This window comes from Sapajus apella, unplaced genomic scaffold (assembly GCF_009761245.1).
Source record: "Sapajus apella isolate SASKATOON/1434 unplaced genomic scaffold, GSC_monkey_1.0 scaffold51, whole genome shotgun sequence".
In the NCBI taxonomy this organism is placed as follows: Eukaryota; Metazoa; Chordata; class Mammalia; order Primates; family Cebidae; genus Sapajus; species Sapajus apella.
The window spans coordinates 15138380-15156094 of record NW_022436991.1 but is presented as its reverse complement, the minus strand read 5'-3'; the positions used below and the strand labels follow the sequence as shown (position 1 = coordinate 15156094).

The following is a 17715-nucleotide window of genomic DNA, read 5'->3' as shown; positions in this document are numbered from 1 at the left end:
AGACGGAGTTTCGCTCTTGTTACCCAGGCTGGAGTGCAATGGCGCAATCTCGGCTCACCGCAACCTCCGCCTCCTGGGTTCAGGCAATTCTCCTGCCTCAGCCTCCTGAGTAGCTGGGATTACTGGCACGCACCACCACGCCCAGCTAATTTTTTGTAGCTTTAGTAGAGACGGGGTTTCACCATGTTAACCAGGATGGTCTCGATCTCTTGACCTTGTGATCCACCCGCCTCGGCCTCCCAAAGTGCTGGGATTACAGGCTTGAGCCACTGCGCCCGGCCTGAGACACAGTTTTATGATGTTGCCCAGGCTGGTGTTGAACTCTTGGGCTCAAGTGATCCCCCATCCTCAGCCTCCCGAAGTCCTGGGATTACAGGCATGAGCCACTGTGCCCAGCCTCTATTTGCATTTTTTTTTTTTTTTTTTTTTTGAGACAGAGTCTCGCTCTGTTGCCCGGCTGGAGTGCTGTGGCACGATTTCTGCTCACTGCAACCTCTGCTTCCTGGGTTCAAGCGATTCTCTGCCTCAGCCTCCCGATTAGCTGGGATTAACAGACAACCGCCACCACGCCTGGCTAATTTTTGTATTTTTAGTAGAGACGGGGTTTCACCATCTTGGCCAGGCTGGTCTTGAACTCCTGACCTTGTAATTTACCCGCCTTAGTCTCCCAAAGTGCTGGGAGTACAGGCATGAGCCACCGTGCCCAGCCTCTACTTGCCCTTTTTAACTTGACATCACACTTGGCCACCTATCCATGCCTATGCTTGGAGACACATAAGCGTTACTGTCCTCCTCCAGCAGCAGGAAGTTTATGGCTTCTCCAGTGTTACACAGGACAGCCCTGCATCGCAAATAGCTCCACAGTGTCAGCTGAAGTAGAATCCTCAGGGGAGAAGCCTGGCTTCCAGAAAACAGGCCTTTTTGCATTTGTGGGTTTAAAGATGTTAAATGTAATCGACCGCCTTCCTGGGGAATGATTATTTTGGGCTCAGATTCACCAAAGCGCCTGCCCTTGGAGTGGTGACCTTCCTTCCCTAGGACGGAAGGGGAGAATGAAAGAGCAAATTCATAACTTGGGCTCACGGTGATTGGTGCTAATCCCTGGCATGTTCTCAGTTTGAAGTAAATTGTGGGGCAAGGAGTGCTTTTTCAGATGATCAGCTTCTGGTTTCCCAGGGGCAGCCAGGAGAGGGGTCCCAGGGTTGGGACTGAGGGGCAGAAGGGAAAAAGGGGGAGGCCTTGGGTTATATAAACTCCCGTGTTATAGGAGGTGCTCCGTTACAAAATGAATTCTGGCCTGCTGTCCTAAGGATGCCGCCCCATACCCGCTCTGTCTACTTGAAGTGAATACCCAGGGACTCGTCTCCTGGTTGGGAGAGAGGATGTGAGGTGCACTGTAAGGATGGACTGGGCCCTCCCACCTTCCCCACAGAGGGCTGCAGGAACTTTCAAACCTGGACATGCCAGGGCCTGATCCTCTCTGGTTTCTGCTGGAACTAGGAAGGGATTTAGCATGGTGGAGGGCAGGGCAGGTTCTTTCTGTCCTTGAGCTGTCTTTCCACAAAGTACATTTAAGTCGCTCCTTCTTCAGTTTCCTTGTAAGCCAGGAAGGTTACAAATCTCTTTTTTCTTTTTTTTTTTTGAGACGGAGTCTTGCTTTGTCACCCAGGCTGGAGTGAGTGCAGCGGCCCGATCTCAGCTCACTGCAAGCTCCGCCTCCCGGGTTCAAGCGATTCTCCTGGCTCAGCCTCCCAAGCAACTGGTATTACAGGCACATGCCACCATGCCTGGCTAATTTTTTGTATTTTTAGTAGAGACCGGGTTTCACTGTGTTAGCCAGGATAGTCTCCATCTCCTGACCTCTTGATCCGCCTCCTGAAGTGCTGGGATTACAGGCGTGAGCCACCACGCCTCCAAGGTTACAAATCTCCTGAGGCTTACAGAGGCTGGAGCGAGTTGGAGGTTATATGGCTGGACCAGCCGAATCACAAACCCAGGTTTCTCTTACTGAGGGAGAAACCTGCCTGCTCTGCTTCTTTCACGGGCATATTGCTAGGATCTCTTTCATTCATTCAGACTCATTCACTCACTCACCAAAGATTTACGGAGTTACTGTAGTCACTATCTAGGGCCCTAGGGGATCAGCAGAAACAAGATAAATAAGGCCCCCAGCCTTGCAGGGCTTCCGTTCTGGTGATTGAAAGAAGTAACTAGGCCATTAAAACAGAGGGTGAGAAATGACGTGCTATGGAGCAGTGGTTGCTCAGCTCTGCGTGCAATCAGAAGCAGGTACGAGACTTAAAAGGAAAGCCAGACATTCAGGCCCCACACTCAGGTCTGGGATAGGGCTATAGTTTGTGAATCTTTCACAAGTTCTCACATGATTCTCATGTACACCAGGGTAAGAAGCACTGCTAAGGGAAGAAGCTATGATGACAAGAATAGCTCTCTTTCCTTTTTTTTTTCAAACTGCGTTTCCCTCTGTCGCCCAGGCTGGAGTGCAGTGGTGCGATCTTGGCTCACTGCAACCTCCACCTCCTGGGTTCAAGTGATTCTCCTGACTCAGCCTCCCTAGTAGCTGGGACTACAGGCGACCACCACCATGCCCAGCTAATATTTGTAATTTTAATAGAGTCAGGGTTTCACCGTGTTGGCCAGGCTGGTCTTGAACTCCTAACCTCAGGTGATCTGCCTGCCTTGGCCTCCCAAAGTGCTGGGATTAAAGGCGTGAGCCACGGAGCCCGGCCAAGAACAGCTGTTTTCGTCCAGCACTCACTATGTATCAGGCATCATGCTTAGTTCTTTCCACCGATTTCCCACAATGACCTTATGAAGTAGGTGTTATATTTGTTCACTTTATTTTATTTTATTCTTTTGAGGTGGAGTCTCACTCTGTTGCCCAGGCTGGAGTGCAGTAAAACAATCTTGGCTCACTGCAATCTCCACCTCCCGGGTTTAAGCAAGTATCCCACCTCAGCCTCCCAAGTAGCTGGAACCACAGGCATGTGCCACCATGCCCAGCTATTATTTTTATTTTTAGTAGAGATGGGATTTCACCATGTTGGCCAGGCTGGTCTTGAACTCCTAACCTCAGGTGATCCGCCCACCTTGGCCTCCCAAAGTGCCAGGATTATAGGCATGAGCCACCACACCCAGCCTTAGGTGTTATATTTGTTTCAGAGATGAGGAAACTGAGGAAAACACGAATTAGCCAAGCTGAGATTCAAACCCAGGCCTTACTTACTCTAGGGCCCAAACTTTAACCAAAAGAGATGATAACCAGCTCTCAGAGTCAACGGGAAAAAATTCAAGTGAAAAACTCTCCTGAAAGCCAGAGAGACACAAGGGTTAACAGTCTTGCGGAGTCCTTGTTTAATGTACTTAAACAGCAGATTCCTTCCAGAAGCCACATGGCTGCTTGTAACAGTTGAGAAATCCATTAGCCAGTTATTAATGACAAGATCTAAACCCTTCCAAGGGAGAGAGCCAAGAAATGCTTTTAATACCCTCTTTTCTGAGGTAATGGCAGCAGAGCCTCTCTCAACCACGGGTTCTGTGCACAGAACGGTGGTGTGGTCCTTCAAAAACCCACAGAGGCAATTTCATCCCCAGATTGGGACTCCCTAGAGATACCCCAAACCACACCCTCATCAGACACAAGAAAATCACTTCTCTCTCTCCTTTCCACCATGACACTTCCAGCCTCCCCCAGGGAAGGAGTTCTCTAGACAGTAGCACAACCCAATTCAGACCCCTGTCCCTGCAGGTGGCAGGTCCCCTCCCCTCACTGCAGCCTCTGGTGATACATGATCTCACCAGCCATCTGACACTGCACCCCGAAACCTCAGCTGTTGGAAAGGTCATTCCCTTATTCCTGGCTTGGCCAAGTTTCTGATTGAATTGTACAACTGTGACTGTCACTGCCTCTGGCCTCAAGGAGCCAGTCTTCTGTCACACAGCCATCCTGGGTGTGTCCCACTTCAGCCTTGGCCTGACTCCAGCCATGCCCAAGGCAGCTGCAGGCCATCCTGTCCTAGGGCTGGACAGCAGTGCGCTGGATAGACCAGTCCTTCCCATCTCTAAGGACATGCTGTTCCTAGTCCCCACAAGACAGTCCTTGTCTCCCCCAGAGGCTGAGAAGCCCTCTTCTTTCTTCTTTGCCTAAAGAGGACAAATGATATGCTTAGATTCGTCCATTCATTCAGCATTCATCTGTATCTCAGATGCCTGCTGAGCATGAGTCCCATGCTAGCTCAGTGGAGAACACGGGATGACCTGCCCCTCTCCTGGCCCACCCAGAGAGAGGCAGAGGGCTCGAGAGGGATCACAGGCAGGACTATCCATCCCCATCCCAGCTCCATTCCCATCACTTACCTCTCTGTCTGTGCGTCCCTTTTTTTTTTTTTTTTTTTGAGGCAGAGTCTTGTTCTGTTGCTCAGGCTGGAGTACCGTGGTGCGATCTCGGCTCACTGCAACCTCTCCCTCTCAGGCACAAGTGATTCTCCTGCCTCAGGCTCCTGAGTAGCTGGGATTACAAGTGTGTGCCACCACACCCAGCTAATTTTTGTATTTTTAGTAGAGATGGAGTTTTGCCATGTTGGCCAGGCTGGTCTCGAACTCCTGACCTGAAGTGATCTGCCTGCCCTGGCTCCTAAGGTTCTGGCATGAGCCACCGTGCCCAGCCATCCATTTTCTCTTTTGTAAGAGATTACTCAGGATTCTGATAATTAAAAGAGATATAACTCTTTTGAAAACATTAAATTGGTTGGGTGCAGTGCCTTACGCCTGTAATCCCAGCATTTTGGGAGACCGAGATGGGTTTAGCCCAGGAGTTTGAGACCAGCCTGGGCAACATGGTGAAATCCTGTCTCTACAAAAAAATAGAAAAAATAGCGCAGGCGCAGTGGCTCATGCCTATAATCCCAGCACTTCGGGAGGCTGAGGTAGGCGGATCACCTGAGGTCAGGAGTTCAACATCAGCCTGGCCAAGATGGTGAAACTCATCTCTAAAAAAGTGCAAAAAGGGCCGGGCGCGGTGGCTCAAGCCTGTAATCCCAGCACTTTGGGAGACCGAGGCGGGTGGATCACGAGGTCAAGAGATCGAGACCATCCTGGTCAACATGGTGAAACCCCGTCTCTACTAAAAATACAAAAAATTAGCTGGGCATGGTGGCGCGCGCCTGTAATCCCAGCTACTCAGGAGGCTGAGGCAGGAGAATTGCCTGAACCCAGGAGGCGGAGGTTGCGGTGAGCTGAGATTGGGCCATTGCACTCCAGCCTGGGTAACAAGAGCGAAACTCCTTCTCAAAAAAAAATAAATAAATAAATAAAATAAAAATAAAAAAAAAATAAATAAAAATACAAAAATTAGCCAGGTGTGGTGGCTCATGCCTGGAGTCCTAGCTACTCGGGAGGCTGAGGCATGAGAATCTCGTTTGATCCCGGGAGGCAGAGGTTGCAGTGAGCAGAGATCAGGCCACTGCACTCTAGCCTGGGTGACAGAACAAAACTCTGTCTAAAAAAATAAAAATAAATTAATCTTGTATGGTGGTGCACGCCTATAGTCCCAGCTCTTTGGGAGGCTAAGGCAAGAAGATCAATCAGGCCTGGGAGGTGGAGGCTGCAGTGAGATGTGATAAGGCCACTGCAGTCCAACCTGGGCAACAGAGCGAGACTTTGTCTCAAAAAAAAAAAATTTTTTTTTTTTAATTAAAAAATATGGCTGGGTGCAGTGGCTCACACCTATAATCCCAGTACTCTGGGAGGCCAAGGCAGACAGATCACCTGAGGTTGAGAGTTCAAGACCAGCCTGACCAACCCCTCTACCAAAAAACAAAATTAGCCGGGTTTGGTGGCACATGCCTGTAATGCCAGCTACTCGGGAGGCTGAGGCAGGAGAATCGCTTGAATCCAGGAGTCAGAGGTTGCAGTGAGCCAAGATCGAGCCATTGTACTCCAGCCTGGGCAACAAGAGCGAAATTTCATCTCAAAAAGAAAAAAAAAAATGGCCAGGCACAGTGGCTCACACCTGTAATCCCTGCACTTTGGGAGGCCAAGGTGGGTGGACCACCCGAGGTGTGGAGTTTGAGACCAGCCTGTCCAACATAGTAAAACCCCATCTCTACTAAAAATACAATAAGTAGCTGGGCATGATGGCTCACACCTGTAGTTCCAGCTGCTTGGGAAGCTGAGGCAGAAGAATTACTTAAACCAGGAGGCACAGGCTGCAGTGAGTGGACTCCAGCCTGGGCAACAGAGTGAGACCCTGTTTCCAAAAAAAAAAAAAAAAAAAAAAAAAATTAAAAATATGTGAATTGCCAATTTCAAAGAAACCCAGAAAGATTTTTAAAATCATTCATGAATGTTGTCTGTGCCTTGCTCAGAGTAGATGCTCGAAAATGGTGATGAGACTCTAGTTTGGTCTCATGCCAAGGAAGTCCATAAAACTCACAAGTCATTTTCATGATGGACAGAAAAACGTGTGCTTTCTCTGTCTACTGACTCAACTGCACAGGCCATGGGACTGTAGCAGAACCATCTTTTCAGCTGGACATCGGGAGGCCCAAATTCTAGCACGGGACCCAGGGCCAGTTGCTCTCTGGTCCCGTGTTCTCAGTCTCCTCACCCATAATATGGGAAGGAGAGAACCCCCAAATTATTGCTTCTAGCTCCTGAACTCAGTTGTTCAGAACAAGGACTCACTGCTGATTTTTCAACAGCACAAGCAATTGCTGTTCCTGGGAATGTTGGACAGTACCCTCTGTTCTACTGGGCAAGTGGGACTTCCCAGGCCTCTCTGTTTCTTTCTCTCCTTAGAGAGCAACAGACTTGGCCCCATCCCACTTCCCTCACGCCCCTCTCTCTCCTCCCTCAGGACTGGGCACCTCGCTGCCCCCGCTGCTGCCCACTCTGCGACTGTGCCTGTACATGCCAGCTTCCTGACTGCCAGAGCCTCAACTGTCTCTGCTTCGAGATCAAGCTCAGATGAGGACCCAGTGTCCTGCCCTCTGGGGAGCGGCCAGCCCCCAGGGCCCATGTGCCGTCCTTCTTGAGGGGCCTCAGGACACCTTTCTCCAGGCCACTGGAACCACAAATGGCCTGCCCAGCACCCAGGCCTGGGAACTGGAAGTGGCTATGCAAGGCCTGGCTCCCTGCAGGGAAGGACTCTTGGCCGGCTGGACAGCAGCTCCTCTGGAGGGTCAGAAGAGGGGCTAGTGCTCCAGCAGGTGCCCTGGCTCCCCTTCCCCTACCCAAGTGAACGATTCTATTTTAAGGTGGGCAGGGGGGTGGCGCTGCTCACCACACAGTGTTATAGGAGGAGCCTGGGCCTTAAGTACCGGGTACTCAGGGTGCCCCAACCACACTCCGTGCACAGACTGTTATTTTAGGAGGCGAGTATAGTGCCAGTATCTGCTCTCCTTAAAACAAAACAAAACAAAACAAAACAAAAAAACAAGGCTCCAGAGAATCACTACAGTCACCATCACTGCAGGGAGTCAGGGGAGGAGGAAGATTAGAGAAGGAGCCAGGGAGGGCGGCAGGGAGGCCACGTGATCCGAGTCCCCTCACCCCTTTCCCTCCGACAGATCCTGGCCAGAGATTTATTTCTCTTGACAACCAAGGGTCTCTGTCTGGATTTCCAAGGAAGACATTTCCTTTGAAGCACCGGTGAGTGGGCAGGGGCTCCCTCGCCGTCAATAGGGCAGACCCAAGCCTTCCTCCCCCTTCCCCCAGACCGGGCCCCACGCTGGTGTGAATGTCAGGGGCTTCAGGTTTCCCTAAATATAGGTTCCTGCCAGAGGATCCATGGCGGGAAAAGGGCAGAGGTCATCGGAGAAGGTCGGGGACACTGGTGCGGGGCGGGCAGGAGCCGCCTTATAACCCAGCCTGGGCACCCCTGGCTCACTCGCTGCTGACCAGGCTCTGCCGGCTTCTTCAGCCTCGCCGCAGGTGGGCCCCTCACAGGACCGGGCCGGGGTGGGGGTGGGGTTAGGCCGACAGGGTCTTGATGAGTCCGGGTGAGGAGTGGAGACTTGGACGGTAGGAGTTGGGGGCTCAGAAAGCATCTGACGCAAATCAGCTCGGGGACGGATTTTATTCTGGAGAAGGAACTCAGGTCCAAGAAAGACCTTTGGCAGGGACTGTGGCCCCGCATGCCCGAGGCCGAGCAGCGGCCGGTGCATGGCAGCGCAGTCTGGTTTTCGGTGGCGCAGCGTGCCCGCCTGGCTACGACCGCCCGGGTGGAGAGCGCGCGCGCATGCGCGACCCAGCCCGCCCCGCCTGCTGGGAGCCAGCACAGGGGAGGCCTAGCCTCCGCGCCGCGCCAGCTCTGCCGTCCTTCCGCACTTCCGCGTATTCTCTCGCCGCCCTTTCCTCCGCCTCTCTTACCCCTGGGCTACTGACGGTTGGCGGGGAATCGGCTCCGCGCCCTGCACGGCCCAGGCCGCGGGCGAGGCAGGCCGACGCGCGACTGCGCTGTGCGGCCCAGGTGGTGACACACGCCGCAGCCGCGCAGGCCGGAAGCTGGGGCTGGGCCTGGAAGGCCAAGCCCAGCCTCCTTCGTTTCCGACTCTTCCATCCTCATCCCCTACCTTCCCGTCCCCCACTCCTCTGGTGCTAATATTCTGGCTGAGTCACGGCGCCCAAGAGCGCGCCAAGCGGGGGGAAAAGGAGCGGAGGGGAGGGCCCTTGCGACCCGCGGGATGTGGCCCAAGTCACGTCCGACGGGGGCGGGGGAGGAATCGTTCTCACCGCCTGTCCTCTCCCTAGCGCGGCCTCTGCGCTGCGCCTCTCGGGAGCGGCCCGTCGCCCACTCCCTCGCTTGCAATTGGACACCGCCCGCTCCCCGCAAAGGAAAAAGCTCGGCGGAGGGCGGAGTGGTGCCTTTAAAAGGCCGAGCGCCGCCTTCCTCCTGCCCACCCCTTGCGCCGCCCCCTCCGAGGCTGAATCGGCTGCGTTCCTCTCGGAACGCGCCGCAGAAGGGGTCCTGGTGACGAGTGCCGCGTTCGCTCCTTGAGTCCACTCGCCAGCCCGCCGTCCTCCGCCGCCAGATCCCGCACACTCGCCCCTCTCCTGTACCAGGTGAGCGCCCCTCTTCACGTGCGGGGACCAGGGACCGTGGAGAAGGATCTTGAGGGCAGTGGCGGGTTGGGCGTCCGCGTGGAGCCCCCCTCTCACCCCATGCCAGCGTCTCCCCACTACCGGCCACACACAGGCTCCCTGGTCCCTCCACCCTGAGGTCACCTAACTGCGCAATGCAGCCGCTGCACACGCTGAGTCATGGCGGAGGAGGAAGACAGACGAGATGGAGGACCATTCGCCTCCCCTTTTCTTGCAGGGACCCCTGTGGCAAAGGATTAGGGCCCCTTAGTCTCGGCGGGGATCCTAAGAGGCAGTGAGGGGTGAGGGCCGGCCCGTGTACACCCCCAGGGTTTTCGCAAGCGGGAGGTTGGTTCCTGCCCTGCGGAACTGGGCGCCCCTCGCGAGGACGGGAAACCCCTCGGTGGCGCTTGATGCCCCATTAACACTTTTCGTCTTTCCTTATTGGGCGACCTTGATTCTGAGCCCGGAACCAGCTACAGCCTTGCGAAGCGACAGGAGCATTTTTCTTGGAAAGGGATGGGGTGCTTGCCCCTCTGCCCCGTGGGAAGTGACCACGGCAAAGCTTACCGCTTTCCTCTCCTCGCCTCAGGCTAGGACTTGTTGGGCCCTTGCCTGGGCTTCTCCTTGCTCTCTTACCTTTCTCCTAATACTTCTTTCCTACTACCCGTCCCCTCCTTTGTGGGGAAAACCCTGACCTTGGGATGTCCTTGAAGGGTTGGAGCCCGCCAGCCTGGGATCTTGGGTGGATTGGAAGGAACGCCCCAGTCGCAGTCAGAAGAGCTGGCTTAATCTCAGATCTGGCTCCGGGGTTGCTGTGTGGCTTGAAGCACAGACCTTTTCCTTATCTGGGCCCTTTCCTACAAGGGTGTTGGGCCCTCTGCTCGATTCACGACCTTTACATTCTAAAATACTCCGGTTCGATTTTGTTTTCAGGCAAGGTAACCCCATGGCAAGGCGCAAGCCAGAAGGGTCCAGCTTCAACATGACCCACCTGTCCATGGCTATGGCCTTTTCCTTTCCCCCAGTTGCCAGTGGGCAACTCCACCCTCAGCTGGGCAACACCCAGCACCAGACAGAGTTAGGAAAGGTACAGGGGCAGGCCTAGCATAGGGAAGTCGGGCGTACGGGAGAGCTGGGGACAAGAAGTGCCCCCAGGGCCTATTGGGTGTGGGGCAGGGGAGGTAGGGAACATTTGCCCTGACCTCCAGGCAAGGGGCCCTGCTCATTGGGAGATCATGAGAAGGCCCAGCTAACCACTCCTCTCCCTCTGTTTCCTGTACCCAGGAACTTGCTACCACCAGCACCATGCCCTACCAATATCCAGCGCTAACCCTGGAGCAGAAGAAGGAGCTGTCTGACATCGCTCACCGCATCGTGGCCCCGGGCAAGGGCATCCTGGCTGCAGATGAGTCCACTGGTGCGGGCAGGAGACAGAACGAGTGGAGGGTGCAGGGTTGGGAGTGGCAGGCTGATCCCCTAATTCCCATGTGACACGTCCTCCCAGGGAGCATTGCCAAGCGGCTGCAGTCCATTGGCACTGAGAACACCGAGGAGAACCGGCGCTTCTACCGTCAGCTGCTGCTGACAGCTGATGACCGGGTGAACCCCTGCATCGGGGGCGTCATCCTCTTCCACGAGACACTCTACCAGAAGGCGGATGATGGGCGTCCCTTCCCCCAAGTTATCAAATCCAAGGGCGGTGTTGTGGGCATCAAGGTGAGGGGCAAGGCCTCAGGATGTGAGGTTTGAGCTGGAGGTGAAGGAAGGAAATCCAGGTTAGTGAGGCAGGGGATGAATGCTGGGTTGGAGGCCTAGAAACTTGCAGGGATCCTGCTTCAGACTTAGGGCATTTACTCAGCATTTTTAGTCCTCACAATTTTTTTTTTCTTTTTTTTTGAGATGGAGTTTTGCTCTTGTTGCCTCAGCTGGAGTGCATTGGGGCAATCTCGTCTCACCGCAACCTCCACCTCCTGGGTTCAAGCGATTCTCCTGCCTCAGCCTCCCGAGTAGCTGGGACCGCAGGCACACGTCACCACACCCGGCTAATTTTTCACTTTTAGTAGAGACAGAGTTTTTCCATGTTGGTCAAGCTGGTCTCGAAGTCCTGACTTCAGTTGATCCGCCCACCTGAGCCACCCAAAATGTTGAGATTACAGGCGTGAGCCGCTGTGCCCGCCCAATCCTCACAATTCTAAGAGAACAGTATTATTCCTCCTTTACAGATGAAAGTCTCAGAAGCCCAGGGAAGTGAAGTGTTTTGCCCACGGAGTTAGTAAGTGGCAGAGCCCCAGTCTCCTGATGTCAAATAACATCCCAGTGTATCCTGTCTCAGAGGATTCGTTACCGTAACTAAGTGAAAATACGTGCAAGCCCTGAGATGCAGTTTAAGAGATTAAGTACATTTGGGGCAAGATTAGGATTAAAGAGGAAAGGGGTACACGCCTGTCCCAGCTACTTGGGAGGCTGACGTGGGAGGATCACTTGAGCCCAGGAAGTGGAGGTGTCACTGAGCTGGGATCCCACCACTGTACTCCATCCTGGGTGACAGTGGAAAGGGTGCTAGAGGTCATTACTTGTGTCTTAATGTTGTTCCCCCAAACCCCAACAGGTAGACAAGGGCGTGGTCCCCCTGGCAGGGACAAATGGTGAGACCACCACCCAAGGTGAGAACTGTTTGGCTGTCTGTCCTACAAACCCAACCCAAGCAGGTTTGGGTGCAGGGAGGAGTGGAAACCACATGCCCCTCCCCACCGCGCTTTGACTCCTCCATCTTCTCCTAGGGCTGGATGGGCTGTCTGAGCGCTGTGCCCAGTACAAGAAGGATGGCGCTGACTTCGCCAAGTGGCGTTGTGTGCTGAAGATTGGGGAGCACACCCCCTCAGCCCTCGCCATCATGGAAAATGCCAACGTCCTGGCCCGTTACGCCAGCATCTGTCAGCAGGTGGGCCTGCAGGTCCCCAGTAGGCCTCCTCCCACTTAATTGGTTCCAGTGTCACTAACTTGCCAGCTACCCACCATGGTGCCTGCCTTCCCCAAGCAAGCATCAGCCTTGGCCTGTAGAGGACACTCAAGGGCTGTGTGAGGCATAGGGGCTGAGGAGGGATTGTGAGTGGATCTGAGGAGGTGGATGTGGCTGCCTCCTGTAATCTGCTGAAGGCTTTGTAGCCTGAGTCCCTGGCATCATTGAGATACCGTCTTGGCCAGTGGCTGTGTGGAGCTGTAGGTGGGACTCCAGGTTAGGAGGCCTCACAGCCACCCTGTCCCGCACCCCACAGAATGGCATTGTGCCCATCGTGGAGCCTGAAATCCTCCCTGATGGAGACCATGACTTGAAGCGCTGTCAGTATGTGACCGAGAAGGTAGGTGACTGCCTGCCTGACCAATGCAGGATGGCTGGGCAGTGGCCCTGGGGCTAACCCGTCCTCCCCTCCACCCCCCTGTGCCCCTGCTCTCCTCCAGGTGCTGGCTGCTGTCTACAAGGCTCTGAGCGACCACCACATCTACCTGGAAGGCACCTTGCTGAAGCCCAACATGGTTACCCCAGGCCACGCCTGCACTCAGAAGTTTTCTCACGAGGAGATTGCCATGGCAACTGTCACAGCACTTCGCCGCACAGTTCCCCCCGCTGTCCCTGGTGAGGCCCACACTCTCATCTTGACACATAGGCAGTAGATGAGCTCCACCCATGACCCTATGCCCATCTGGCAGATTTCCATGGCAGCTTCTACCAGCTCCTGCCAGCTTCCTGGGTCTCTGACCACAGCCCCTCCCACCTCTCGCCCCTGCTCCCCAGGGATCACCTTCCTTTCTGGAGGTCAGAGTGAGGAGGAGGCATCCATCAACCTCAACGCCATCAACAAGTGCCCCCTGCTGAAGCCCTGGGCCCTGACCTTCTCCTATGGCCGAGCCCTGCAAGCCTCTGCCCTGAAGGCCTGGGGTGGGAAGAAGGAAAACAAGAAGGCGGCGCAGGAGGAGTACATCAAGCGTGCCCTGGTAAGGATGTGGGCAGGACGTGGGCTGGGTGCCTGGGTGGGTGGGACTTGGAGAAGAACCCTTCTCATTCCACCTTCTCATTCCACTCCTCTCCCCGCTTAGGCCAACAGCCTCGCCTGTCAAGGAAAGTACACCCCAAGCGGTCAGGCTGGGGCTGCTGCCAGCGAGTCCCTCTTCATCTCTAACCATGCCTACTAAGCGGAGGTGTTCCCAGGCTGCCCCCAACACTCCAGGCCCCGCCCCCTCCCACACTGTTGAAGCGGGGGCCTCCTGCTCCGGGGCTTCAAACTGGCTTGCCCACGCTCTTGCCTCCCTTGTGACAGTCGTGTGTGGTGTCGTCTGTGAATGCTAACTCCATCGCCCTTTCCAGCACACTGCCAATAAACAGCTATTTAAGGGGGAGTCTGCCATCCGTGTCTTGTAGTGTCTTAATGCAGAGGAGGGCCTGCAGAGGCAGCAGAGCCCAGAAGAAAGACCCCCTGTTCTGCGTCCTTCCTTTCTGGGCAAGAAAGGGGTGAAAGGGCCGGGCACGGTGGCTCACGCCTGTAATCCCAGCACTTTGGGAGGCCGAGGCAGGTGGATCACGAGGTCAATTGATCAAGACCATCCTGGTCAACAAGGTGAAACCCTGTCTCTACTAAAAAAAAAAAAAAAAAATACAAAAAGTTAGCTGGGCATGGTGGCATACACCTGTAGTCCCAGCTACTTGGGAGGCTGAGGCAGGAGAACTGCTTGAACCCGGGAGGCTGAGGTTGCAGTGAGCCGAGATCGCGCCACTGCACTCCAGCCTGGGTTACAAGAGAGAAACTCTGTCTCAAAAAAAAAAAGGGGGGGGGGGGGTGAAAGGTGAAAGGACTTTCCTGCTCTGTTTTATATGCCCAGGGCTTCAAGAAAGGCTGAGAGCTTGTGACATTTTCTTCTAGCCACTATAAGGCTCCGCCCCTTCACCTAGCAGCATCAGATGGGACTCACAGTCAGGGAGTATGGTTATAACTGCTCACGTCTTACAAAGCTGCAGCCTCAGCCTCACTTTTAGGCCCAGAACTCAAGGGGGCGCAGAAGACCCCTGTGACAAAACCTACCAACTAGCTCACTTTTTCTTGAGTGACATGAGCCAGGAGACATGGGTGTTGTATATAAGTAGGTGCTGTTATTCTCAACATACCTAAGGCTCTTTTGCTAAAGATTGAATTGTTTCTTGGTGGAAAGGAGTCTCAATGCATATCTTTTTTGGCTTTTTTCCTTTTTTCTTGAGACAGTCTCACTCTTGTCACCCAGATGAGTGCAAGTGGCACCATCTCGACTCACTGCAATCTCTGCCTCAGCTACTGAGTAGCTGGGATTACAGGCACACGCCACTATCGCCTAATTTTTGTATTTTTTTAGTTGAGGTGAGCTACGGTGCCCACCAATACTTAACTCTTTATGCTATTGAGTTTTCTGTTTCCCATCTTAACGGGAGATGGAATTAGAGGGCTTCTTAGTCTCCTTTGGGCTGTGGAATCCCATGAAAAATGCCCCCTTGATAATGCAGCTACAGAAGCTCAGCTGTAGAGCTCAGGCTTCAGGTAAAGAACTGAGCCCCTACAGCTGCTGCATACCACGAAGCCAGAATGAGGCCCCCATGCCATTACTTGAGCTGTTCCCTAATGACCCAGGCTGGGACGTACAGTGACTATATTGGCTCTCTGGACTTAAAGAATCTCTGCGGTGATTCAGGTAGAATTGACTTACCTAGAACTTTCTAGGAATATAAAAACTTGGTCCTAGGTTGGGGGGCGGTGGCTCAGCCTGTAATCCCAGCACTTTAGGAGGCTGAGGCAGACAGATCATGAGGTCAGGAAGACCAGCCTGGCCAATATGGTGAAACCCCATCTCTACTAATAATACAATTAGCCAGGTGGCATGCACCTGTAGTCCCAGCTACTCGAGAGACTGAGGCAGAAGAATCCCTTGAACCCAGAAAGCAGAGGTTGCAGTGAGTCGAGATCTGCACTCCAGCCTGGTGACACAGCGAGACTCCATCTCAAAAATAAATAAAAACAGAGACTAGAGAAGCAGAGAACTTCAGATACCAGTTTGGGAGTTTTGGACTTTTTATTTTTTTTTGAGACTAAGTCTTGCTCTGTGGCCCAGGCTGGAGTGCAGTAGCACAATCTAGGCTCACCAAAACCTCCGCCTCCTGGGATTACAGGCGTACACCACTGCACCAGCTAACTTTTTGTATTTTTAGTAGATGGGGTTTCACCATGTTGGCCAGGCTGTCTTGAACCCCCAACCTCAGGTAATCCATCCATCTTGGCCTCCCAAAATGCCAGGATTACAGGGGTGAGCCACCACGCCCGGCCTGGACTTCCTAATTTTATGATAATCTGAGTTCCCGAAAAAGTAACTGATAGAAAGAAAAAACAGACCTAAAGACACAACTTTTTCTTTGAGATGGCATCTTGCTCTGTTGCCCAGGCTGGAGTACAGTGGCACAATCTCAGCTCACTGCAATCTCTGCCTCCCTGGTTCCGTGATTCTAAGCAGCTGGGACTACAATCTTAACCACTATGCCCAGCTAATTTTTTTTTTTTTGGCATTTTTACTAGAGACAGGGTTTCACCATGTTGGCCAAGCTGGTCTCAAAATTCTGACCTCAGGTGATCCACATGCCTTGACCTCCCAAAGTGCTGGGATTACAGGTGTGAGCCACCATGCCCAGCCGGGTTCAAATTTCTTATTTATTGTTTGATAGGGTCTCACTCTGTAGCTCAGCCTGGTATTAAACTCCTGGGCTCATTCGATCCTCCTTGGCCTCCCAAAGTGCTGGGATTACATGCTTGAGCCACCACACCTGGCCCCGGATTCAAATTTCAATGTAAAACCCCCAATCCACAGTTATACAAACAATAAATGTTATTTAACCTCTCTGAGCCAGTTTCCTTCCTTAAAGGTATAAACCTTTTTTGTTTTTGAGACGTCACTGTTGCCCAGGCTAGAGTGCAACTGCATGATCTTGGCTCACTGTAACCTCCACCTCCCAGGTTCTAGCAATTATTCTGCCTCAGTCAGCCTCCCAAGTAGCTGGGATTACAGGTGTGCACCACCACGCCTGGCTAGTTTCTGTATTTTTAGTAGAGATGGAGTTCCACCATGTTGGTCAGGCTGGTCGCAGACTCCTGACCTTATGATCCACCCACCTCAGCCTTCCAAAGTGCTGGGATTACAGGTGTAAGCCACCGTGCCCAGCCTAGGCATAAAACTTTCAGGCAATAGAAAGCAACTAAGAAGGTGGGCACGGTGGCTCAAGCCTGTAATCCCAGCACCTTGGGAGGCTGAGGCAGGTAGATCACCTGAGGTCACAAGTTGGAGACCAGCCTCAAGACCAGTGTGGTCAACATGATGAAACCCCGTATCTACTAAAAGTACAAAAATTGGCCAGGCATGGTGGCTCGTGCCTCTAATTCCAGCATTCAGAGGCCAAGGCAGGTAGGTCACCTGAGGTCAGGAGTTCGAAACCAGCCTGGCCAACATGGTGAAACCCTGGCTCTACTAAAAATACAAGAACTAGCTGAGTGTGGTGGTGGACACCTGTAATCCCAGCTACTCAGGAGGCTGAGGCAGGAGAATCACTTGAAGCCAGGAGGCAGAGGTTACAGTAGCCGAAATCACACCATTGCACTCCAGCCTGGGCAACAAGAGTAAGACTCCATCTTAAAAAATAAATAAAAATACAAAAATTAGCTGGGCATGGTGGCACATGCCTGTAATCCCAGCTACTCAGGATGCTGAGGCAGAATTGCTTGAACTTGGGAGGTGGAGGTTGTAGTAAACTGAGATTGTGCCACTGCCCTCCAGTCTGGGCAAAAGAGCGAGACTATCTTAAAAAAGAAAAAGAAAAAGCAACTAAGAAATGTCAAGGGGAATATTTTGGAATCACAGAAGTCATGCTGACTGAGGCGCAGGCTTGGCGTAGGAAAGGTGGACTCCAATTTGTTAACTTCTGAAGTTGTCAATGGCAAAGATTTCTCTGAAGGCACAGGAAGAGATTTGAATTGGGCTTCCTTCATCCATTGAACAAGTATTAAGTATTTCTATGTATTAACAAGTATTTCTATATGCTTACCGTGCCAGGCCTTATTCTAAGCACTGGGGCTTCAATATTGAAAAAGAGAAAGTTGGATCCTCCAAGGATTGTGGTGGCAGATAAATAACAAAAATGTGTAACTTAAAAAAAAAAAAAAAAGTGTAACATAAAGTTACAAGGCCTAGTCCCAGCTCGACTTTTTGTTTCCCTAGCTGAAATGGGAATGGCCGGGCGTGGTGACTCAGGCCTGTAATCCAAGCATTTTGGGAGGCCGAAGAGGGAGGATCGCTTGAGTCCAGGAGTTCGAGATTGAAGTGAGCTATGATCGCCCCACTGGACTCCAGCCTGAGCAACACAGCGAGACCCTATCTCTAATTTAGAAAAAAATAAAGTTGTGGCCGGGCACAACGGTTCACGCCCGTAATCCCAGCACTTTCGGAGGCCTAGGCGGGAGGATCACCTGAGGTCAGGAGGTCGAGACCAGCCTGACCAATACGGAGAAACCGTCTCTATTAAAAATACAAAACAAGCCGGGCGTGGTGGCACAT

General features: G+C 53.0%; 2 protein-coding genes across 10 annotated transcripts in view; both read left to right on the top strand.

The window, feature by feature from the left end:
• Positions 1-7421, top strand: part of LOC116526635 (uncharaterized LOC112694756 homolog) — an 11736-nt gene extending 4315 nt beyond the window's left edge. For all 6 annotated transcript variants that reach the window (XM_032243121.1, XM_032243126.1, XM_032243123.1 and 3 more), the window contains one exon: positions 6875-7421. In XM_032243121.1, the coding sequence (XP_032099012.1) occupies positions 6875-6988 (114 nt within the window). In that variant the 3' untranslated portion in view covers positions 6989-7421. The remainder of the gene's footprint in view (positions 1-6874) is intronic.
• A 30-nt stretch (positions 7422-7451) lies between these two features.
• Positions 7452-13505, top strand: ALDOA (aldolase, fructose-bisphosphate A). 4 transcript variants are annotated; one of them, XM_032243117.1, is made up of 10 exons: positions 7577-7668; positions 7789-7950; positions 10387-10519; positions 10607-10818; positions 11711-11765; positions 11883-12043; positions 12378-12461; positions 12562-12736; positions 12896-13095; positions 13198-13505. In XM_032243117.1, exons 3-10 carry the CDS (start codon positions 10408-10410, stop codon positions 13291-13293), a joined length of 1095 nt encoding a protein of 364 aa, XP_032099008.1. In that variant the 5' UTR covers positions 7577-7668; positions 7789-7950; positions 10387-10407; the 3' UTR covers positions 13294-13505. The 4 variants fall into 4 exon arrangements, with proteins under 4 accessions (XP_032099010.1, XP_032099008.1, XP_032099009.1 ...); XM_032243116.1 differs by lacking the exons at positions 7577-7668; positions 7789-7950 and adding exons at positions 9349-9401; positions 10036-10189; XM_032243119.1 differs by lacking the exon at positions 7789-7950 and having other exon boundaries at positions 7452-7668.
• Positions 13506-17715: the final 4210 nt, after the last annotated feature.